This window comes from Artibeus jamaicensis, unplaced genomic scaffold, assembly GCF_021234435.1.
Source record: "Artibeus jamaicensis isolate MK-2021 breed Jamaican fruit bat unplaced genomic scaffold, CSHL_Jam_final scaffold_537, whole genome shotgun sequence".
NCBI lineage: Eukaryota > Metazoa > Chordata > Mammalia > Chiroptera > Phyllostomidae > Artibeus > Artibeus jamaicensis.
In genome coordinates this window covers 21,773,995-21,800,392 of record NW_026522047.1, presented here as the reverse complement: position 1 = coordinate 21,800,392, position 26,398 = coordinate 21,773,995, and the positions used below count along the sequence as shown (strand labels likewise).

Here is a 26,398-nt window from a genome sequence, read left to right as displayed (position 1 = left end):
AGTTCGTCGCTTTATTTTTTTAACACAAATTATGAAATATTTAAAATGAAATAAAATCTATCCAACAAGCCTGCCTACCTATGCTGATGCAGAATGACTGGTTGTAGTAATAACAAATAGTAAAGGTGCATGATTTTTTCCCCTAAAAACCAAAAGATGATAGCCTGATTCAGGTTTGGCAATTTGTAGTTGAATAAAGAGCCAAAAATAGTTTAGGGCAGATAAAAGATGTATTAGACTAATGTAGTACAACCCAGCCTGCACTTCAGTCTCGGATTGCATTAACCTCTTCATCTCTAACGCCTCTCATTTTTCATGACCCGTTCTACTGAGGTGACTAAACGCCCTGGCCGCTCCGGCCTTGTCGTCAGTCAGGAAGCAGCACTTCTGGAGTCTGAAGTCTAATAACTTACCTTTGATCACAATCTCATCCTGCATCTGTTATTCCATGTGATCAAGACAGTAAATCTCCTGAATTAACTATTTTCTTCATTTTATCAACAGCCCCCCCACACTCAATCATATTTCTCTCTCTCCCAGTCCCCTCCCATTCATTTAACAAACATTTAACAAGAACTTGCAGCATCCCTATCTTCTGGAGTTTTACTGCCTAACCTCTTGGCCTCGCCCTACCCCGTAACACCTAAATCTAGATTCCAAGTAGTACTCGAGTCTGGTAAGAATGAAGTCATGCACCAATTTTCATCAAGGTGATGCTGAATTCATTCAGAGACTATCACTGTAGAAATATTTGCATCTATCTACATTTTAAAAAGTCCTCCTACAGATTAAAGAACTTATTCATGATAGTGTTTGTTTATAAATAAAAGCACAATCTATAGACTGTAATTAAAATCAATAAGACTTTAGCCTTTCAATAAAAATTATAGTTTTTCATACTTTTTTAGATTTTATTTACTTTTTTAGAGAGATGGGAAGGGACAGAGAAAGAGAGGCAGAGAAACATCAATGTGTCAGAGAAACATCCATCAGTTGCCTCTTGCAGGCCCCCTCCCAGGGAGCAAACCTGCAACTCAGGCATGTGCCCTGACCAAGAAACGAACCTGTGACTTTTTGGTTCACAGGCTGGCACTCAGTCCACTGAGCCACACGAGCCAGGGCACAAATTGCACATTTGCAATCTAACATTTGGACATCGGTATAACAACAAATTATAAATAATATGTAGGTTACAAGTCGAAGAGTAATTTGTATTCTTTAGACAGGAACTTTACTAATCTTTAAAAAATATGAACTACTTTTTATTTAGAAGCAAAAATATTTTTGCTGCAAATAAACTGCAATAATACTAAGATAATTATCCTCCCCTCTCTACACAGAGCTGTTGCCCTTCATCTTAATAAAAAGCGATCAACTTCAAAACATTAACCTATGTACCACTGCTGCCAGGGGGTCACTGTGACAGGTTCTCCCATTAAAATCGCCATAGGAAATGTGAAGAGTCTAACCAGAGCCTCTCCTAGGGCGGACGAAGAAGGAAAATCAAGTGAGAAAAGAAACATCTGCAATGAGACAGAAGCATTTATAATTTCACTGCCTGTGTCACAGTGACACCAACTGGTCGGCAAAGTTATGACAACTTCATAAGCTACCATCTTCATTTTACATGATTATATTTTTAAAGTGCATTATATAGTATGCATTAAACGACATTAAATAATTTCAAACAAATAGGTATAAAAGGAAGTTATATATAAGTAAAATATCTCAGAAAGCTGGGTATCATCCAGTTTTACATGAGATCTTTCCTAGTCTATAAAATAGTCTAATGCTAAAAAATACATTTTAACATTTATGAACTTTTATCTATATTAAAATGGAAATATAGATTTGAGATTAAATTCAATTTTCCTTTTATTGCTCAGAAAATAATAAAGGGACAGTGCAAAATTTAGGTAAATAGAGGGTGTGATAAAAGTAGGTTTTCAGTTGTGTGTATGCAAAACGGAGTTTAGTCTTGTATTATTATTCATTAATTATTGTATTATTTTCCATACAAACCACTGTAAACCTACATTTTCCCCAACCTTTATGTATGGCTAATAGTGAGTATAATACAGATCTTGAGTGTAATTTATTCGTAACAGTCAAAAGATGCTTCTGAAATACTATTTTTTACTCACAGTGAAAGGGCTCCCACAGCCAGTTTTCATTCCATTTTTATTTTAATTAAAGCATATTAAATATGTAAGAAACTTTCATCATACGTGTATGTTTCATAAAAGCAGATGCAAATGGAAACGTTTTATGATGTTAAGTTTCTTTAGGGAAGTGAAGTGGGAAGTGCTAGTTTATTTCTTCTAAGGAGCCTTTCCCACTGGTTAAGTTCACATACGCTTAGGGAAGAGACAAAATCTTTTTAACTTCTCTACCTCTCAACAAAAGTGAAATAATTACACAGGAGAATCTCCAAAAAGAGAATTTGACATTCACCAAAGAGTAAACTTACAAAGTTAACCAGCTCAGACTGCACAAGAACTCATACAAATATAGTATGTTGCAATGCACTTCACTCTAGTACGATTCTCTATTCTAAAGTTAAAATTTCAAAGGGCCAAAAAAAAAACCACCTAACTTTTTCAGTGCTGCCCAAAATGCTACCCAAAGGCAAATAAAGGTAGAGGAATTAAGTACCAGGTACCAAGGCTAATGGCTAATAACTTGGTCTACACTTAATTATAATAGCAAGAAAGAAAGATGGTGTAGTTTTAGTACAAGGATAGGCAAAAGACCAAGAAGTAAGTCCAAAAGCGCCCTGTGGATAATGGAGTCTTTTCAATAGAAGGTGAGTATCAATGAGATATTTCTATGATGAAAAGAAACCCTCAACTCCTACATCACACAATACACAAATTTTAATTCAAGATGAATCACAGATCTAAGCACAAGAAGCAAAACAATAAAATTTTTAGAAGAAAACAGTATCTTCATCATCCTGGGACAGGCAAAGATATCCTAAAAAGGTCACAAAAATCGCTAAAAGGAAACACTGATAAACTGGACTTCATCAGAATTTATAACTTTTGTTCATTGAAAGATACCAGTAACAGCGTGCAAAAGCAAGTTACAGACTGGAAGAAAATATCTGTAACACACATATCCAAACAAATAATATATGCCTGGAATATGTAAAGAGCTATAATGAACTAGAAAAGGCACACACACCCAATAGAAAAATGGCCCAACTACTTGAAAAAGGCCCTTCATAAAAGATAATATCCAAATGGTCAATATGAATATAAAAATATGCTCAACATCATTAATCATCAGTGAGCCATTAAAATGCATATCAAAACCACAATGAGATATCTTTTAAAAATATATTTTATTGATTATGCCATTACAGTTGTTCTATTTCCCCCTTCATTCCCCTCCACCCTGCACACCCCGTCCCCCACCATTCCCCCCTTTAGTTTATGACCATGTGTCTCAAGTTCTTTAGATTCTATATTTCCCATACTATTCTTACCCTCCCCCCCTATCTATTTTCTATCTACTGTCTATGCTACTTACTTTCTGCACCTTCTCCCCCTTCTCCTTCTCCCACTCCCCTGTTGCTAACCCTCCTTGTGATCTTCATTTCTATGGTTCTACTCCTGATCTAGCTGTCCTCTTAGTTTGCTTTTGTTTTAGGTGTGATTCTTAATAACTGTGAGTTTGCTGTCCTTTCACTGTTCATCTTTTTTATCTTTTTTCTTAGGTAAGTCCCTTTAACATTTCATATAATAAGGACTTGGTGATGATGAACTCCTTGAATTTGATCTTATCTGAGAAGCACTTTATCTGCCCTTCCATTCTAAATGAAAGCTTTGCTGGATAGAGCAATCTTGGATGTAGGTCTGGATTTCATGACTTGGAATACTTCTTTCCAGCCCCTGCTTGCCTGTAAGGTCTCTTTTGAGAAATCCGCTGACAGTCTGATGGGAACTCCTTTGTAGGTGACTGTCCCCTTATCCCTTGCTACTTCTAGGATTCTCTCCTTCATTTGAATCTTGGCTAATATAATGATGATGTGCCTTGGTGTGTTCCTTCTTGGGTCCAACTTCTTTGGGACTCTCTGAGCTTCCTGGATTTCCTGGAAGTCTATTTCCTTTGCCAGATTGGGGAAGTTCTCCTTTATTATTTGTTCAAATAAGTTTTCCACTTGCTCTTTCTCTTCCCCTGCTGGTACCCCTATAATTCAGATGTTGGAGCATTTAAAGATGTTCTGGAGGTTCCTAAGCCTCTCCTCATTTTTTTTGAATTCTTGTTTCTTCATCCTTTTCTGTTTGGTCATTTTTTTTCCTCCTTCTGGTCCACTCCTTTGATTTGAGTCCCAGTTTCCTTTCCATTACTATTGGTTTCCTGTGCATTTCCATTCATTTCAATTAGTTTAGCCTTCATATGTTGCTCTAATTTGTGACTAAAATCAACCAGTTCTGTGAGCATCCTGATCACCAGTGTTTTGAACTGTGCATCTGAAAGTTTGGCTATTTCTTCATCACTTAGATTTATCAGCTCTGGGGCTCTGAGTTGTTCTTGAGCCATGTTTTGATCTGTTTGTGCCTGTTATGTATGAGGAGTGGAGCATTAGATGTTCACCAGGGCAGGGCACCCAGGTCGCTGATTTGTGACGCTGTATGTGGGGGCGGGGTCAGAGAGGGACAATGGCGGTTCCCCCCTGGCGCTTCCTGCCACTGGGGCCTGCACGGTCTGTCTCACTGCTTCACTCCTTCACCGGTTTATCTGCGTGGGAATGTGTGACTGTGGTCAGTCCTCAGTGGGTCCACCACCTTGCGCCCTCGGTAGGTCCGCCTGCTACTCCACACCTGGGATCCACCCACGGCTGTTGGTGCACCTGGGTGGAGTGCCTGGGTCTGTCCAGTGTATCTTTCCTGCCCGACCCTGCTCTGCTGCTGGCTCTGCCCCTCTTACTGGTTTAGCTGAAGGGTTTGTTGTTGTCAGACTTCCGTATAGTTCAATTTTTTGTGGTTTGGCTGTTGTTGCTAAAACTTTGTTGTTTTTAAACTTGGTTGTGCAAGAAGGCACAGTGCTTCCACCTATGCCTCCATCTTGGCGGAAGTCCACAATGAGATATCCTTATGCTTCCATCAGAATGGTTAAAATTAAAAGGTATGACCTTACCAAGAATTGGTAAGGATGTGGAAAATTAGAACTCTCATTCATTACTAGAATTGTCAACTGGTACAACAAGTTTGGAAAACTAGTTGGCATTATCTACCAAACCCAAACACCATGTACCCATGACCTGGCAATTGCAACTTTCGGTATATATCCAACAGAAATATGCGACCATCTGTACCAAAGACCTGTATAAGAATGGACACAGCAATTCTGTTCATAATAGCAACAGACTGGAACCAACTAAGGTATCCATTAACTGAAGAATGGATATACGAATTGTGGTATAGTAACACAATGGGAAATTATATTACAATGAAAATGAATTAAATACTGCCACAAACAATATGAATAAAGTCCCCAGACATAAGAGTGAGTGAAAGCCAGTCAGAAAAGAGTATATATACTGTATGATGGCGTCTATATGCAGTACAGAAGCAGTCAGAAGCAATCTATAAGGATAGAGCTGAAATAGTTGTGATTACCCTGGAAAGAAAGGAAGTGTCTTGCCTACAAAAGGGCAAGACAGAGCTGATTTTAGGTCCTGCAAATAGTCTACATCTTGATGTGTATGTGGTTCCAATGAGCTGCACATTTAACATTTGCGCTTTTTAGTATGTATAACCTAAAGCTCAAAAACACAAGACAAGACAAAAAAACCCTCAGCAGCAACAAGAAAAAGAAGAGGTTTAAGAGGGGAAGGGAATATCCAAAATAATGCGGTATTTTATATGCATTGCATTTTTCTTAAATGAAGATCTTTGGCTTTCAATACACTATTATAATATCAACTTCCTAATGGCAGGTATTTTTATTCTCTGTTATATCGTATCTGGTATATAATATATAATAAGTATTTGCAGCATAAATTTGCAAAAGGAAGTGTTACCAAAAATTAGACAAAGAAATTATTCTCTAAAATCTTGGTATAATTATTTGAATTAATAGAAGTTTATAAAGAAATATGTAGAGTCTGATGATAGTAACTTGAGTTTTCTAATTATGCAGGTGTGTCTTAGTGTTTCAAATACCAGAAAGACTTACACCTGAAATGAAAATTTCCTTCCTGTGCTCAAAATTTAAGGGTCTGTTTCTTCTCTGAAAGTCACTCTATACTGGACAATATGTGCTTAGAAACCAAGTTAAAGCACCTGCAATTAAGGAAACCTCAAGCCTAAAGACACATGTGTTCCCTCCAAAGGACTGCTGAGGCAAAAGTAAGTAAAATTGATTAAAATGATCTAGCTAAAACAGTAGTTCTCAATCAGAGGTGAGTCTTTCCCCTCCCCTGGGGACATCTGGCAGTGTCTGGAGATATTTTTGCTTGTACCAACTGCAGGGTACTATTGATGTCTAACAGGAAGAGGCCAGGGATGCTACTAACCATTCTACATGCACATCAAGGAATTTATCCACAACAAGGAATTTATCTGGTCCAAAATGTCGACAGTGCTGAGATTGGGAAATTCTGATCTATCACCTTCCGTTAAACTAAAATAATTTATTCATAAACAAATAAAGTAAAAAGAGCCTCATTTATTTATTTATCCTCACCCAAGGACATGCTTATTGATTTTAGATAGAGGGGAAGGGAGGAAGTGGGAGAGAAACACTGATGTGCAAGAGAAACATTGGTTGGTGGCCCCTCTCATGCTGCCAGGGACTGAAACTGCAACCTAGGCCTGTGTCCTGACCAAGAATCAAACCTGCGACCTCTGGGTTTATGGTACAATGCCCCCAAACAACTCAGCCACACTGGCCAGGGCGAGCCCTATTTAAACTGTAAAATAATTTACCTTTCAACCATTTTCAAAAATATGAAAACTGTATTTTTAAAGTTATTAAAGTTGTAAACATGTACCACATATCATTTAAAAAAGACGTTTAATAAAAATATCTCCAGAAAAAAATCATCGCTATTAATTCTAGGACTATATTCAGCATATTATATATTTTATCCCATTTAATACTCACATCCCCATAGAAGTAAATAAGATTCTCATTTATAAAGATTAGAAAACAAAAACTAGGAAGATATTAAATAAATACTTGCCCAAGGTTACAACACTAAAAATTACATAGCCCAGATTATGTCCAAACACAAGGTGTTCCCATTAAAATGCACTTGAGTGGCTATTTCAAATGAGAGGCAGATCAAAAGTAAAAGCACCCCTAGTTTCATTTTCCTTTGGGTCAAGTACACATTAGGAAGCACTTCTGAAAGTGAACAGCCAAGCTGGGAATACTCTACTTAGGAATTACACAGTAATGACACATAAAAGAGATTAGACAGTGCCGGTGTTTAAAAGAATGAGCTGGAGTTAATATTTTCTCTCATAACAAACAAAATTAAGTAGCTTTATAAAGTTATAGGCCAAAATTGTCAGACATACTCTTGTTCTGGTCATACAATAAAATGACTGACAGCAACTTCCAAGTCTCAGTGCTTCCCGAACTGGTACTGAATCTCAACAAATCACTGAGATGACCCACCTAGTCATCCCCACAGGATACATTAGATTCCTGGTACTTTGGTCAATCTAAGAAAGTATTCCTACAATAAACTCGATTACTTTGGTCTCAACATTTAAGGGCTTATTGTGATTGTTTGTATCGAGAGAAAGAAAAGAAGTTTTACCCTGTTAAAGCCATGTTCATGAGAGTCATCAACTTCCCCATTACTAGTCACTGGGATCTCTGCTGCTGAACTTTTGGGAGAATCCTGAGCCATGGTAGACTCCTAAAAAAGAGGGAAAAAAAGTCATAAATAACACCAAATCATAAAAGGCAAAATTCAAGACTACATTCATGTCTGTGGTACTTCAAAAGCCAACAATATAGCATTTAAAAAATAATTATAACCCATCTAATACTTATACAATAAACATGGTATTAATATAATAAAAATGCATCTGCCTTAGCTGTTATCCTGCTCTCCATCTATGAGTCTGTCTCTATCTTGCTAGATAGATAGTTCAGTTTGTTCATTAGATTCCACATATGTGTGAAATGCTAGATCTTTTAAAACAGCAAAAGAAAATCACCTCTTTTTGGTCTGCCGAGTCAGGCTTTAGCCAAGTATGACACCTATCTTAATTTTTGGCTGCCCAGCCACAGCCCCCTTCCAATCCTGGGGAAAGCCACACAAGATGTGGCTGGGGAAAGGCAGAGCTAGTATCTTATTACATAAAAGTTCAAAATATCGTATCATCAAACCTAGTAAACTACTTACAATCTGACCGCTCCCTACTTCTCTAGCTGCTTCCCCTAATTCTCTCCACACTGATCAATTAGGCAACCAGATGTCTGTTATCTTCATCTTCACCCTCAATGCACAGTGACTCTTCTCCCTGCCAACTCATCTCCTAGTCCATAGCCTTTTCCGTAACTCCCAAGACTCTGACACTACTAATGTTTTTCAAATCCTGAAAGTATACCTCAACACACTATTTTTAAAAGCTCTACACTTGACAGCCAGCATTTACAGGTGAACACCCCATGGAAAATAAAGAGATGTAACATTAACAAAATTTGATCCAAACACTAGAAAGCTATCTTAACAACATAAGAGGGGGCACAGGGAAATATTAACGGTAAAACTCAAATACTTTTAAAATACTTATAAAACAGAAAGGATGTAAAAGAATGTTGTTAGCATTAATAACAAGATCTTAGCATTAATTAGACTTCTGAAATTACACAGAGCATTTTATCTTCTAAAACACATTTAATGTTTTTTTAACTAACCACTCAGGACAAGCAAAAATAAAGTGATATAATAATAAGCTTAAAGTTTATCCAATTGTTTAACTCTGCCATTTTAAAATGTTATTTGATAATTTACTAAAAAAAGTACAGTAAAAGGTTTCCAATTCTCAGTTTACTGGCTGCATATATTCAATGGATATTTTGTTCTACTTATCAAAGAGTAGTTACATTTTCTTCTAATTTACAAGACTATATTCTTAATTTCAGTCAATTTTAGACAAAAGTGAAGAAGGTAAACAGTGGTAAGAAAAGAGAGAAGTCAAAAATATTCAGCTCCAATTGTTGTAACCATGGCTTTCGACAATGAAGGTCACAGTGCGAAGTGGACTAATTACGCGTGGCAACTGAGGCTGTATTTTGTTCCAATACAGAAAAGTACAAATGCCTTCTGTGTCAGATGGCATTGTTTACATTTTTCTTTGCCTACAAAAAGAGAAAGCAATTCTATTGCACTCAGAATTCAAAGTCTTTGAAATTTCCTTCTGTATTAGTAAAATATGACCTTCTTTAAAAATGGTTAAGGTATTTATTATGAAGTATTAATTCAATATGGTTCAAAAGTGTAAGGGGAACAAGCCTACTGCATGGAATGCAGATCTAACCAAGGTATCAGAAGACATGAATTTAACAACCAGCCTCTGCCCCTTTATACAACTTTATAAAAGTCATTTCACTTCCCTAAATAAGGAAAGTTTCAATTTCCTCATTTATAAAAGAAGATTATTAACCTCATCTAGAATCAGATATGTAACTGCTTGGCAAACTAAAAATGCTATGTGAAGATGTTGTAATTACGGCACATTAATTACAGCTCAGGACCAACAGGACAAAACTGCAACGGCTCCCTCCGCACTGGTATTTACAGAGCAGCTGCTCTTCCTAACTGTCGGGCGCCCTAACTACACTCTTCTAACACAGGCCAGTATTAAGGCAGAGTTGAAATACAGTTACAAATGCTACTGTTTGTGGCCTTGTCCTTTTTTTTTGTTGATCTATCTAGGCAATTTTATGTTTTAAAAGGAAGATAACCCTCAAACCTACTGTATTATTATAAAGGAATGGATAGAGCAAATGTGGTAAAATCCAGATAATTATTAAATTTGGATGACATGTATATGGGAATCCATTTATTATTTAACTTTCATTTCATGTTGCAAATTTTTCTTAACAAATACTTTAACTGTAGGAGTGCCGCCATCTAATTTGTCTGTTGTCAACCACGTGCTCCCAACGTTCTCCCCATCTGCCCGTCATCCTCTTTTCCGTGGGAAGCCAACCTCAGCCGCCAGCTACCCCTGACCTGCATTTCCTTCGCCGACCTTTGGTTCTAGCCCCAGACACCTCACCACTCTTCCTCAAACACACCACATCTTATTTTTGCCCTGGCTGTGTTCTCTTTCTCGAAGGTTCTTACTCCCACATTTTCACAGGACTCTCCCCCTCACGTCATTCAGGTTTCTGCTCAAACATTATCTATGAAGGGAAGCTCAGCCAACTGAAATAAATCAGCAGTACCCTTCTACCTACTTTTAGTCCCTTGCCTTGCTTTATAGTAGTAGGACTACTTTACGTTACTTTATAAAATAATGTATATGTTTAATATGTCTCCCTCCTTCCCCAATGTTTACAACATAAAAGCCCACTCCTCCCAACACTCAAAACCCTTCCATGAAAAAAAAAATCCATGACCTACAAATTTTACTTCTTCAGATTCTATTCCATCCAACTACTCACACTTTCCCATACATGTCTTTCTCTCTCTGCTCAAACTGTGACCAACATCACTCACATGGTCAAATTCTACCTACACTACAAGGCTCGGTTTAAATGCCACCCTCACTGATATTCCTGGCTGATACCCCTCTGAACTGCTACCATTCTTCATCTGTACCACTCTAAGGCATTATTACTCTACATTTTATTTAATTCAAAATCCCGTTAATCAACATGTACCTTGAGTGTAGAATCTGTACCCAAGTCGCTTTTTAAAAAAATTAATTTATTTTTAGAGAGAGGGGAGGGAGGGAGGAAGAGAAGGAGAGAAACACCAATTGGTTGCCTCTTGCATACCCCAACTGGGGCCCTGCTTGCCACCTGAGCATGGGCCCTGACTGGGAATCAAACCTGTGACCTTTTGGTTCCTAGGCCAATGCTCAATCCACTGAGCCACACCAGCCAGGGCTTAATTCACTTTTTAGACCTCTGAGTTACTTACGTAAAAGAAGAATAAAAGTGCCCTGGCTGGTGTGGCTTAGTGGATTGAGTGCCAGCCTGCGAACCAAAAAGTCACCAGTTCAATTCCTAGTCTGGGGCACACGCCCGGGGTGCAGGCCAGGTCCCCAGTTGGGGGTGTGTAAGAGGCAAGCAGTTGGTGTTTCTCTCCTTCTCTTTCTCCCTTCCTTCCCCTCTCTAAAAATGAAAGTATCTGTATATTTTTCTTGGATATTAGAAATTGGTGTATTTACTATTTTGAAGGGCACACAGAAAAATATAATCAATAATCTTAGGATATAGTAAAACCTGACAAAATTAATTTGCTTGCTTTCCTTTTCTGTTGTTAAAAATTAACCTGTTTTCCAAACTTCCTCACGTCTATTTTTAAGCAGTATTTTTCCTGATTAGTTTTTTACATTTACTAATCTTTTCTACTTTCTCTGGGTTCCTGTCATAGCCCTTTTCCGCACTGGCTAGGTTAACTCCTCCAGGTCTCCACTGCCTACTCTACAAAATGAAGGAGAAAGGCTCAAATGCAAACAGGACATTACTGTAGTGCTGAATGAGGTACATGGAAAACCCAGCCTCCACCCAGCAGGTTCTCAGTGAATGGTGCCTATTAGGCTACTATTTCTTCTGCAGATACAGAAGCAGCAGTTTAGACACATTTCAAGGTATAACATTTGAATATTAAAAATACAAAGAATGAAATCTACCTTTATCTGCTCTAATCAAGATTGGACTTAGAATACAAAGCAAGCCAGGCTCATATCTTCTTTTTTAAATTAAAAAAGAAAAGAAAACAAAAAAGCCCCTTATGTCATTGAAAAAAAGCCACATGTAGAAGAACAAAGGACTTTTATGGTCACCGATGAGATAGACGTTTTAATGGAAACAGCATTTGATCAAGAGTTAGGAAATCACTCTGAGTTCTGCAATTAACTAGCTAAGTGATCATGAGCAAGGCAATTCACTTTACAGAGCCTAAATGAACTTTAAAACCCTTCCTTTTTCAGGGCTGATAATGTTTTTGGCTCAGTTCACAATGCTGGAGGTTTTGTTGTTTTGTTTTGCTTTTAAAGATTTTATGTATGTATGTATGTATTTTTAAAGAGGGGAAAGGGAGAGAGGGAGAGGGAGAGAAACATCAATGTGAGAAATACTGCTTGGTTGTCTCTTGCACACACCCCAATCAGAAATCAGCCCGCAACCCAGACGTGTGCCAGGACGGTAATCAAACGGATGATCCTTCGGTTTGCAGGATGATGCCCAACCAACCGAGCTACAGGGGTTAGGGCTATTTTGTTTTGCTTTTGACAAAATGAAAATGATCACCTAAGTCATCATATTCTATTCTTAACCCTCCCCAAACCGATATCCAGATCTTTACACTAGTACAGTGAGAATGAATTCATTCATCAAATTGACCACCAGTGATGTGCCAAGCTCTGCTAGGACTGGTCTGAATTACTGAAAATTCTGATGTATAGAATATTTAAAATTAAGAGAATGGCCAAGATATATACAGAGCTATAATATATTAAAATAAAAATTCTTGTAAGCAAAATGTGACCCCCCAAATAGTTTCAATGGATTTTAAAAAAAGCAGATTTAAGTTAGTAGAATGTTAATAGAGGGGGATTTTAAAGTCCAAAATATTCCTAAATCCTACTTCAGTTCATTCTAAACTCTTAGTATGCTTTTAAATTGGGGCATAAATTCATATTACACTTACACACCTCTTTTTTTTTAAGTATTCCTTGTGAATGCTGTACATTTGAGTATGGTAAAAAAGCAGGGAGTGCCTACTAACGTGGACTTTGTTGTTAATTTACAGACAAATCTGAACAATTACTCGGCAGTGGTTTCCTTTCAGATCATCACCATCAAGCTTAACTCTTAATGCAGTAGGAAAATTCTAGTTTAGCATGTATCCCAGTGACAGTCACAAAGACGAAGCTTACAGTGGTAAACCACAAATACAGGTGGGACAAAAGTAGGTTTACAGTTGTTTGTATAGAAAGTAATACAATAATTAATAAACTATAATACAAGAATAAACTCTGTGCTTTGTATATTCACAACTGTAAACCTCCTTTTGCCCTGCCCTGCAGGGGATTTTCTTTTATTATGGGTCCCATCACTGGCTGGGCCACTAATCTTCCCTGTAGTTCACATGTATCAAACTTCCCCTGATCATCACTCAATAGTATATTCAGAGATCTGACCATAAAAAATCAAATCCGTGAGTTAAGGTAAATACAGCATACCTAAGTCCCCAGTTTCTCAGAACTAAATATAACTACAACATTGCTTTCATAAATGATAAAAGCCAAGCTATTTTAAATCACAAAGAATCCAGAATCCCCCAATACATAATTTGCCAACTAGCACTCAGCTTTGACTGTTGAATTAACAATAAATTAACTTGCTCTAAATCCTGTATTAAAGCTCGTCACACAGACTCACAGTGCCTTGGCTTGACTGAAAAAATGCCCTGGCTGCCATTACCCCCCAAGTGCAGGTGGCAAATTGGTTCAGAAACAGCGAAACTAGAGTCAAAAGACCCCACGTTGTGTTCCAGCCTCGCCAACTCCCAAACGTCAGTCTCTACCTCTCCGAAAGTTAAATATGTTCAACAAATAAATGGGGAAAATAATAATTATTCTACTTACCTAAGTGAATCACATCAAATTGACCTAAGGACCAAGGTGGGACAATATGAAAGTGTTACTCTGTAAATCTTTTAAGCACTATAAATATGAGGGGTATTACTAGTATTAGTAATGGTATTAAAAAAATATCTAGTGACTTGACTGTACTATAAAATTAACTTAATGTTTTTTTCATTATTCTAGTGAACTAGAACAGTAGTACATAGGTGGTCTGTATTAGAATCACTTGTAGAACTTCTAAAAACAAATAAACAGAAAAATATACATGGCCCTGTGTTTATGTCTGTAGATTCTGATTCAGTGAGTCTGAAATCCAGAACTCAGTATTAAAAAAAAAAATCTGTACACTTGGATTCTGAAGCACACCTAATTAGAAAGAGTATTAGACTAGATGAACTCAAAGGCGAACCTTTAACTACTATTATTTTCAACAGAAACCTCATTTCACATTTAAACTAGAAACTCTAACTGGACCCAACTTTTATATTTATTTCATTGTGGAAAAGCAAATGGTAACTTGCTTCCTATTAAGAAGAAACCTCCCCTTCCACTCCTTTCCTGTGCTTGTGTGTGTAAGCGTCTAGCACATGTGCAGATCAATGAAGTCCGTTTGTACAGTCTAAAACTCGGATTGCGATGGGCTGCCTTTGAAGAGCAGTATAAATGCCACCCAATCACCTCAGAATTAGACTTGACTTCTTCCGTGGCTGGTTTAGATGCACCAAGAGTAGCAGTATCATTGCTGCAGTCAGACATGCCTAGAAGTAAAATGTGTTAAACACACATTAAATCATTTAGTTAAAAGCCATATTACTTCATCAATATCCTTACAAATATTCCACGACATACTTCAGTTGTAATTTGCTTTGCAAAATTATCTACAATCATATGTGCACCTATTGATTATAACAGGTAAAGAAACAAAACTGAAAGTTCAGAAAAAGTATGCAGAACATAAGAATATACACCTCAATGTTCAAAAATAATCTGACAAAATCATCTGAGACATGAAGAATTTAAAAGATCTATTAATATATACTGTATTCATAACTGTACATAAATACTGTTAGTCTAGTTAGTAAAAGTTTTTCACAAGGGAAGAGATTAATAATTTTGAAATTATGTGTATAATACAATTGAACGAATAAGTAATAGAATCTAAATACTGAGAACTAAATTTCTCCCTGTTGGAGAAAAAATTATAAATAAAAGGAGGAGAAATGCTAACATAAAACCTGTGTTGTTGGGTTGGAATCAATTATCAGTATAAAATCACGGTTTTTAATGTGTGTGTGTAATACACAAATGTATTCATACGTACAGGTTTCCTAGCTTTGTTCACTGAGAGGGCCTAGAAGTAGTGACACCCCGCACCAGTGAGTGTAACTGGTGCTCAGACTTTGCCCTCTACATACCATTCTAAGAAGTGGTTGACTCTAAGGCTGAGGCAGGAAAATTACAAGCCTAGAACATTTTCTTGTATAAAAAAAAAAAAGTTAAATTAAAAAAGGGAGGGTGTCACTGGTGTGGATTGGTAGTAAGCATCATCCTGCAAAGCAAAAGGTCTCCAGTTAGATTCCTGGTGTGGGAACATGCCTAGGTGTGAGCTCAGTCCCTGGCTGGAGCATGTAGGAGAGGCAGATCGATGTTTCTCTCTCTCATTGATATTTCTCTCCCTCTTTTTTACCTTCACTTCCCTATTCTATAAAGAGAAGTAAATAAAAAGGGGGGAGGGGCCTGTAGAAAGAACAAAGGAGGAGCCCGTGATGTTCAATGCTGAGCCTGAGCAACAAAATGATAGTTCTAAATTTAAAGCCACAGAATGAGGCAAATATTAATGAGTGCACGCTGACATAACCAAATAAATAAGTAAAAGGAGGTAAAGACACAATTCTTCCTTACAAAAGAATCTCAATTAATCAACATAGAAAAGAAAGAGGGAAACAATCACCATTAGGCAAACATCACAATAATAAATGTTGCAGGCAAGAAGACCCATGATGACACTAAAATAAGAGGGCAGAAGTTGTGAGGACAAACAGGATTTATACTACATAATTTCCAAGCATCTCCCACAAGGTCTGTGTCTAGTGAAGAGAAGCGGTAGTAGATGAAGAAACTCGAGAGATCCAACTTAACCAAATGATAAGCAACCACCACTAGGAAGACGTGGCAACACTGTACTCCCCTTGACACGCTGCAATGAGGGCGCAACATCGTGTTTTTGTGGTATTCTTGCAAAAAATGCATAAGCGCAGTCCAATTGTGAGAAAACATTTGACAAACTGAAATTGAGGAACATTTCACAAAATAACTGATCAGTACTCTTCAAACCTGTTGTAGTCATGAAAGATAAGGAAAGTGTTGAAAAACTTAATAGTTTAAAAGAGACTATACAGAAATCACTAAATTCAGTGGGGGTTCCTAGATAGAATCCTAAAACAGCAAAGGGACAGTTAGTTGAAAATTTGGTAAAATTCTAATAAGGTCTACAGTTTAGTTAATCATATTGTACTGATATTTCTCATTCTTGATAATTTTATAATTATATAATTATATTTCCTATTCTTGATCATTGTATTAGGGTTATATAAGGTGCAGCATTAGGACAGGAGGGGTGAGGAATATAAGGAAACTTTCTGTACTATTTTTGCAAGTATAAAATGAGATTTTTTAAAAAGCTTTTAAAAAACAGTAAGGAATTCTGAGTAAAGGCAGAGAAATTACCCTTGGACAAGAGGAAACGTCTTCCACGGAGGGGAGAAGAGGAGGAAGGAACGGTGGAGAGAGCAAAGAGTGGAATGGAAACAAGAAAGTTCAGGCAGTTCATTTTTGCTGTCTTCTATTTTCTTATGAAACAGAAGTTATCATCTGCTCCCCGTATTAAACAATTGCACCAATTAGGAAAATATATGATTATCACCCAGCTCAAGAAAAGACCAAATAACCCCAGGCAGACAGAGAAACAGGGAACTGGATTTCTAAGAACAGCAGAGATAAGTACTATATCTGTGTTTTATTCATATTCTTTAAAGGCTCTGACCTTCTTCCCATTTATTTTTCGGAAGTTCATAACTTTGATAACTAACTAACAAACATGGGGAATGGCAAGAGGTAAAAAGTTAATAACATAATTCATGCTGTTTAAAATGTTTTCTGATCTTTACCTAAATTCATTGTCATCTTTTAAAAACTGTCCTCAAAAGAGAATAAGTTACTCTTACAAAACTACCATTCAAGTTCAGGCCTCACAGATACATCTGTACTAGAGGCCAAAGATGCCTTAAGTCATCTCTGAGGGCTACTTCTTTAAATCAGCCAGGGGTATTTATGCACTGAGTGTAAGAACCAATAATCTATAAAATGAATTACTAATTAGCAGCTGTAAAAAATGCATAAACAGTAATATTACATGAAGCGTATCATTCATCCGTTTGGCTTTTTAAATTTTAAATATATTTTATTGATTATGCTATTACGATTGTCCCAATTTTTCCTCCTTTGTCCCTCTGCACCCAGTACCCCCCTTCACCCCAGCAATCCCCCCTCACCTCCGCCTAGTTCTTGTCCGGGGGTCACACACGTAAGTTCTTTGGCTTCTCCATTTCCTATACTATTCTCGACATCCCCTTCTATTTTATACCTACCAATTATGCTTTTTAATACCTGTACCTTTTCCTCCATTCTCCTTCCTCCCCCTTCCCAGAAGATAAACCCTCCAAATTAATCTCCATATCTATGATTCTGTTCCTGTTCTGGTTGTTTGCTTAGTTTGTTTTTTAGATTTGTTTGGGGATGTTTTCATTTCACAATCAAAATCACATTCTGATCTTCACAAACTAAACACACTGGATCTATCCAAAGGGAAACTACAATGAGGAAGTTTTCTACACCTTAAAACTCTTAAATGCATTTTAGGGTATTCTTAGGACCCAAGAAAGAGATAGCAGGAGTACTAGATTTGTCAGGATCAGGGAGTTAATAGAAAACAAAGGACTCCATGGATACCAGAAACAAAAAAACTGCATTTGAGTCTCCATGATACCAATGAGTTAAAGACTCAGAAGTTAATAGTAAGGGATCTATATATGGAATGAGTGCTACTGATCAGAAATCATAACATGAGTTTTTCAAATTAAGGGGCTCACATACCACAAGGGTCTGAAATGCTATGCTCAAAACACCGAAGGCAGCTATAAACAAGGCACAAAGAAAAATGATAAACGTGGTACATCATACCGGAGCAAGAATTTACACTCTTTTTATCAAAATAAGTATGATATTATGGAAATTAAAGCAAAATTCACTTAAATAAAACAATACATATATGTCTTCTACAAAATCTTGAATTTTTGACAAAATATGGGTCTCCAAAGAAACCTCTGAAGGGTTCTTTTAGGGGTCCTTCAGTAAAAAAAAGTGGGAGAAGTGCTATGAATATAACATATAGGACCAAGGAACTGTGCCAAGGACAATGCTAAGGTAGTAAATACAGAGAACTTTGGACAGAACACTGCAGAACTTGGGACTGCTTTGATCTGAACTTGCTTACTGGTTAACGGGCTGAGACAAAAGCAAGTGGCTCTCTTTCCTTCATTCCCGACAAAATCTATTGAAACATGTCTACCTCTTCTCACTTAAGAATAAACAGGAAGAGAATGGTAAGGCTTGTTTTAACTTTGTAATTCAAATTGAACTGACTTGTTTACAGTAAAAAACAAAACACAACCAGAGTTAGAGTGTCCACAGTAAAATAACTACACATGTTTAGAGTTGAAAAATAATATCCAAAATACAGAAGTTTTCTGTTTTAGTCAAAGCAATTTAAAATAATTTTGTTTTTTGTGATGGTAGTTTTCTTAAAATAGGAAAAAAGTCCCTTTCCCTGTGCAATGAAAATGATATTGAACTGAAAATGATCTACCGCACAACATGTTTAATGTACATTACATTTTCTTTCATAAGTAGAATACCCAAACAAAAAGAGATAAGAGAATAAAGAATCACTTAAATCATGCTGCTGTCTTTATGTTAACAACTATTTGGTATTTGCAAAGCTATTTTGCTGCACACCTACCAGTCCTTTTAGATAGTGATAAATTAAGGTTGTTCATTAAGATAAAAACATCAGTCTAGACAATTCTAAAGTAGAAAGTTTTAGCAAAATTTAGATAATTCTCAATTACATCTAGTAATGGGAAACAATTTAAAAGTCAACCTAACAGATAATCAACTACTCCCATACCTACCATCCTTACCAACTTTTAACCAGGTAACTAAATTAACTGTTCAGAAAAGTCTTTTTATTTTCCCCACTCAGATTGTGTTACAGAGAAACTAATGAGAAGTAAAATGATAAGACTCTCAAAACTAAATTACTCCCTGAAAGAAAACCAGCTGTAAATAAACTCTAAATTATTCAGTGTACTGTGTCCTCATTCTTCATAGATGGCTAGCTAAATTCCAGAACATTAGCAGTGAAGCCAACCAAGAATGAGAGCTGGAGAGTAACTTGAATTCTGTTACTAAATTCCCAATGTCTAAAATAAACCTGTCAATATTCACAGGTAATTTTTCAGTGGAAAAAGCTCAGAGCAATAATCTAAGAATATAGCTTTATACAGATACAGTTACATATGGAAATATTTAGATATATATATAATAAATACAGATAAATATTTACAGAAATAATCTAAGAATATAGCTTTATACAGATAGTCACATAAGGAAATATTTACAGATATATATGTGTGTATGTGTGTGTGTATATATATATATACATGTATGAGTACTCATACACACATGTATGAGTTAGTTTACATTTCCTAGCAGCAATCCCAACAGTAGGCACACAGAGTGCCCAGATCTTGGTTTTTTGTACCATTCTTCGGTAAAGGGAAGCAGCACTCCTAAACAATTGGTTGATTCTAGAACTGGGGCAAGAAATACACAAGATGAGCTTAGAGGATCTTATAGTGCCAGAAAGTAGAAAGCTGCTTAAAAGAACCAACTGAAAGAGCTCCCAACGGCCAAAGCTGGAACAGTCTGAGCAACAAAATAGGTCAGTAGTACTGGATTATAACTCAAAGTATAAAATAAATATCCATGAGTCAACACTGATGTGTATATACATTTATACACACACATACACAAGAATGACTGACTAATTTAATGAGTGGGGGGAAGAGGCAAATCTCCTTCGCAGAGGTATTCATAAAAGTTTATGTACTACTCCGCTGTCAAGGAGGTGGACCATAACCCCTAACTCCTTAAGTGTGTATTTCCTGTCGTGTCTTTCTTATTAAAACCACAATATGCAAAAAGAGGAGGGAGAAAAAGTAACTTTACAATGGATAAACTTGATAAACAGTATCTCAAGCCAGGTGATCAAGTTTAACATCAGCAGTGCTAAGGCATTTTGACTGCATATACTCTTGATACGAGACTTGAATGGCACTTTACCTCTGTCGTCTTCCTCCTGAAAACACACTGCCCAGACTGATCATGAGAAAACGTCAGACAAATTCCAACTGAGGAACAGTCTACAAAATACAGGTCCAGCAATCCTCAGAACTATCAACTTGTCATCAAAAGCAAGGCATCCGAGAAACAAGAGGACACATGACAATGAAATGTAATGTGTGATCCTGGAATAGGAACATTAGTGAAAACTGGGCTTGGCGTATGTGGGACTCTACGCTATCTCTGTAATAATTCTGTAAACCTAAAACTGTTCTATAATATGAGTTTATTATAAAGTAATCTAAGAATACTGTGCTATATTTTATAGTAATTGTTTTCAATAATTAGTAATGTAAGTTTATATTAGTAAAATACTAATTTGCTTTCATGTACTTAAAAAGTAGTATAACTGGCAGTTTTAGCACTATTTGATTATCTACCATATTTATAAATATTAATATTCAAAATCCTATATTATAAAAATCCACGAGCTGAAATCTTCAATAACATCAACTTGGAAATTCAATCAATATTTAGGTGTGAGGCACTGGGCTAGGTTTCAGGGATTGACCAATGGGTCAGAAAAGAAAATCAGATGTGGCTCCTGTCTTCACGGAGTTCGGAGGCAGTGGAAGAGAAAGACCACCATACAGCCACACAAGCAAATGTAAGTTGGAACCGTGGTAAACGTATGATGTCACTACCTAATCTGGAGGTTAGAGTATTCCCTACGGAAGCAAAACTTCAGCTGAGGTGTGAAGGATGGCCAGGACACAATAAGTGAAGGTAAAGTAAAGAATGGGTGGTCCAGACTGGGAGAAAAGCACACTCGAGGAAAGGCCTTGTAATGGTAAGGAGCAAGACAAGTACAAGGACTAAAACAAGGCTAGCTGGCTGAGGTGGAGAGTTAAACAGAACATAGTAGAAGATGGGGCTAGAGGACTAAGCATTGTTAAGGAGCCTCATTTTTACCCTAGAAGCAATGGGAAGCCGTAGAAAGACTGGGGAAGAGGAGTGGAGAGTGACAATCAGATGTGTGTTTCAAAAAGAGTCAACTGTGCCTTCAGGATGGATAATGGATGAGAGAAGGGCCAAAACAGAAGTAGGCAGACAAGAATTCAGGCTACTGTAGAAATTTCAGGCAAGATGATAGTAAGGAGCTAAAGTGGCAGCAGTAGAAATGGGAATAGACAGATTCAAGATTGATAAAACCTGACAGAATGGATATATCAGGGAGAGAGAGTTATTAAGAATCCCTCCTAGTTTTCTGAGCTTTACAACAGGAAAGATAATGGAGTGTATTCACTGAAATAAGGAACAAAGACAGAGGACCAACATTTGGGGTCTTCTGAGGGGTGGGAAGTGAGAGGGAAATCAATTTAGTTTTAGATATGTTGTATTTGAGATGCCTTTATTCAAGAGGGTGCCAACTAAAAAGCAAGATACATAGTTCTAGAGTTCAAGAGGGATAGAAAAGACTTATGCTCTTAGGAAAGCTGACATCTTTATCCTAGAAAAGCAGCTAACTATAGCCCCAAATATCCAAGAAAAACATCAGACTTTGACCATCTGTATTTAATTAAAACAAAAAGCTGAGAGAAAACATGGCAATATTTTAACAGCTAATACAAAAATGCTAGATAGAGATTTTTAAACTTTTAATTCAAGAGTATAGTAATTATGTCACTAATTGCACAGTGTTTTAAAGTTTTAGCAGGACTGGCCAGTATTATTATAAATGATCTATACGTGCACTGTCCAGTAACATAGCCACTAGACACATATGGCTACTGAGCACATGAAATGTGCCTGGTCTGACTAAGGAACTGAGTTGTTTAAATCCTATTTTTAACTAATTTTAACAGGCATGTGGTATTAGCATGGGTTTAGTGCTTCCTCGTGTATTTCACCGAATCCCCAACAACTACCTTGTGAATTAACTAGGAGGGATTAGAGGCCTAGAAAAATTAGAGAAGTAGAAATTCTCATTCCATCTGCTTATTATATTATTTGAACCTTTATTTCAATAATATATATTACTTGTACAATTAATGTGCTATATAGATAAATTAGGAAATATAGAAAGAGGAAAATAATCTGTAAACCTACCTTTAGGAAATAATCTACAACTAACATTAACTAAATATAAAGAGGATCTAGATTTTTAAGCCTTTAGTTAGCAGGGCCTGTGGCCTCACTGACCAATTTCCCTGAGTTTTAGCACATTTTTCTTCTACTCCACGCCCGTCCTCAAATACCTAGAAATCCGATTAGACAGTCGTCTCTAGAATTCTACCTCAAAATTGCTAAAATTACACATTGAACAGTCCACTTGCCTGTATCTTCCTTTCATCACCACCCTCTTGTCACCAATGTCACACACTTTAGTTAGAGTCCAATCTCTGCAATGTCCTAAAATCATTTAGTCACTACAGTGAGAAGAATACAAGCTTTGGAGTCAAGCAACTTCAGTTACCGAGTCTTGAGTTCTCCTTCTGCTACTTGAGTGACCTCAGACTGAATATTCCTGCTGTTTTGTATACTTGTTCCTCACTTGTTACTAGAAAGTAAGAATTCCTAATACACGAATAGCATTTATAAAGCATAATGCCTAGTCAGAGTAGTACTCAAAGTTCAGCTATGATGAACTTCTTTGTGCCTAGAGCTGTCAAAGATGCTGGAGGCACTCTGAAACAAAACAGACAGGATTCCTGGCCATTTTGGAGGTCACTTGCCACTGCTTAACCCCCAAGGACTCTTTCCACCTGGATTTTGACTATCTGACCCATCCCTTATTAAGTGTGTAACCTCATACAAAGAACTTAATCTAAAAACTTCTTCATGTCTAACATGGTAATGTTATCTGTCCTACCTACATAACATAATGCAATGTCCTGACATAAGTGGAATAAAAATAAAATGAGAATGTATGTCAAAATGCTTTGTAAATCATTACATGCTGAATAAACAGAAGGTATTAAACACAGAGTAACAGACTCCTCTTTAGGCCAAAGCTTTCCTTCCATTCAGTGTGCTGAGGATGGACCACAGATGTGCTGAAATACCAACCCACTCTCCCCACCCCCTCAGCTTTCAGCGAGTCAGGGAGAGCCTGGCTACAGCCTGCCATACAAATATAACCATTTTCCATGTGTGCCACGATGCAGGGAAGTTTGGAAAGCCCGTCTGAAAGCACTATTCCAGCAGAAATAAGCTGGCGAACTTACTCTCTTCCCTGATGATTTAGGGTTCACCATCCCATTCTGCTACTCTTATGATCCTGCTCCAAAGACGGTGTGTCACAGTTTCCCAAAGGGTAAAAGAGGATGAAGCCCGAACATCGAAGAGTGCTAGCCCAAAGCTGCCGGGGATATATAAAAATGAAAGAAAATAAAAACTCTTTGGTGAGAATTGGCAAAGATATTGCCACACTTTCACAAAAGATATGAGCAACTTCCAGCAATGCCTGCCTATAACTATCTGCAGACGAAGGTTTATGAGTAATGGAGGAGAGGGGAATAACAGTAAGATAGAGGGAAGAAGAAGAAAAGGAATAAAGGACAGAAAACATATACTTTTGTCTAGTAGCAAATAGCTGAGACTCTGCAAGGGCTGTTCAGTGGCTCCCATGACAGCCTAAAGCTAGTTGAGACCAAAGATAAGATTATTTTCAGATTCATTTGTTTTACAGTATTCTTCATACACACTAGAACTAATGCTGGTGCATATCTGACTTTAGAGTGTCATGGTCCCTAAGTCATCATCTTCCGTATTATATGCAACCACTCTTTCCAGTCTGTACATATATTGTTAGTTCTTCACCCATAGACCTATTATCTTAAATTCTCTGTTGAATTTACTCCTTCCTCCATCCTGAATTTATTCCTTAGTCTATTCCAAATTTATCACTCTGTATTATACAGGGTCTGGCACAAATAATGCCTTTTTATTACAAAACCTTTATTACAAAATCATAAGCATGTAATTCTATAACATAACAATATCACACTCAAGCACACCATATGACATTTTAGCTGAAATGTTCAAATTAAAACTATAAATTCTTACACCCATGTTATTACCCTACCAACCAGTAAGGCAGGTGTTACTTCTGCTGGACCCTGTATTTATATCTCTAGACTCGCAATGCGAAGTTTATTCATTAAAAATCCTTATTTTCACATTTTCTACTCCTCATGTCATAATACACACACACACAAATTTACATCCATCCCATGGGAAAAGCCTATCAAATAACACTCCAAATTTATTTCTCTTTGTCCTACTTTTTAGTATGACTTCAACCAGGTGTTCATCCACTGTACATTAGTAAAAGAAAATATCTTATTTTCTTAATGTCTGACAAAAAAGCAAGTGAGATTCCTCTAACTCAGGTCAAACAAGATGTAAAAAAGATACGACAGAAGCAGTCTAGAGCAACAGCTAAAGGCTCACAAACGGGAGTCAGATGACTCAGGTTCAATTCTGGCTTCATCTGTGTAATCCTGAGCAGATAACTTTAGCGTCAGTTAATCATTTAGCTTCATAGTAATCATTTAGTTTCTTCATCTATAAACATGGGAATTTAAGCTGTCTTCTGAGGTTGCTGTCAAGATTAGATGAGATCAATGCATAAAGTGTGTAGCATAACGCCTGCCTCACAGTAAGCAAATGAATGTTAATTGTTGTTACGGTGTTAGATATTATATCGCATCTTCTGACTTCGTCATTACATTAGAAGGAAACTAATACAGCATAATTTACTCTTTGTAAAGTTATGTTTTCTGCTGCTCCTCAAGTGAGGGTGTTAGACAGAAAATTATTTTATTTTGTGAGAAGAAACTGGTTACTCTATATGGACTGGTTACCTATAAGCTGTATAGGTTTCTTCAAGTTCTATGAAACAAATGTAAACCATCTAGAACTTTAATCCTTCATCAACAAACACTGCATAACCAAATCAGTGCGTTCAAATATGCACTCTAAACTTGCATTAGGTTTGAACGAATATTAACTTATTCAAAAGAGAGAACAATCATTAATATACGTATTATAGAATGGTGGGAAAGGGGGTGTTATGATAAGCAAAAGTATATTGAAAGCTTATAGAAAACACTATGAAACATCTTATTTGCCCTTCCTAAGGGCAAACATTTTATTTGCTCTTCCTTTGGGGCAAAGCCAAGGCCCAAAATGGATGCCTAAAGTGAAAAACAAGAAAATGAATGCAAAGTGCAATAAGAATTTATTTTTTACACTGAATTGTACCTAGGTTGGTGATACATAATATGCATTTAAAAACTAATAAACTCATTAATTTATAAACACACTCGATCTTCATGGCATCAGCCACAAACAGCTATCCCTAAAAAGAAACCTCAGAACCACAAATCAGGAACTAAAGTAGGCAATCTTACTTCCTTCTCTAGGTATAGGAAGGAATTTAGAAAGTGATGTTTTGAAGTAGTTAGAGAGAATTCAGTATAAAGCTAGAATCTCTGCATTCTACTCTCCCCAAACAAGCTATTTACAATTTGAAAAATAAAACCCCACAAAAAAATGTTTCCATTAACTTCAACAACACACTAAGACATAGTTATACATCTGGGGGTTATATGTCATATGTGTGTGTGTTGTATATACACACACTATCTGAAGGTTATATTATCTCCTTTGAGAATTTGATAAAAAGAATGGACCCTCCCCCAATCCCAAAATGCACTCAAACAAAACTTTGTACATAATTTCAGAGTGGCGGTTGAATCACATACATAACCCAAGATTAAGATAATTTATCACCTTGAAAAAGAATGAAAGTGAAGCAGAGATTTTAATCCAGTAAATAAAATAAGATCAGAAATACTTTCTAATGCCAGACTGTGGGGGCTGGGAGAGGGTGTTGGTCCTGCTGGGCAAGGAAAACAAACAGGACAAAAGGGGGGAAAAGTGGATTAAAACAGTACTAATATACAGTGTGTTGTAATCACTCTGAGAGAGCAGCAATGCCATGGCCAATTCCTGCAGTCGTAACACAGGACTCATTTAAAGTAAACCAGTTCTGGTGCACATTTCTACGCCATGAAGTTAATTAAGTAATAAACGTGAACACACCCTTACAGGTCAAAGCACAAGTTTAT

At 36.8% G+C, this 26,398-nt stretch overlaps 1 protein-coding gene across 10 annotated transcripts in view; it reads right to left on the bottom strand.

Annotated features, from left to right (window-relative positions):
* ARFIP1 (ADP ribosylation factor interacting protein 1) overlaps nt 1-26,398 on the bottom strand; it is an 84,654-nt gene that overhangs the window by 57,193 nt on the left and 1,063 nt on the right. For 4 of the 10 annotated variants that reach the window (XM_037168058.2, XM_037168055.2, XM_037168066.2 and 1 more), the window contains exons 2-3: nt 14,478-14,557; nt 7,781-7,882 (exon numbers count right to left, since the gene is read on the bottom strand). In XM_037168058.2, the coding sequence (XP_037023953.2) occupies nt 7,781-7,882; nt 14,478-14,555 (180 nt within the window). In that variant the 5' untranslated portion in view covers nt 14,556-14,557. Of the gene's footprint in view, nt 1-7,780; nt 7,883-13,799; nt 13,824-14,477; nt 14,558-23,488; nt 23,623-26,398 lie in introns of those variants that run through there. The other 6 variants (XM_037168062.2, XM_037168060.2, XM_037168065.2 and 3 more) reach the window with 4 other exon arrangements.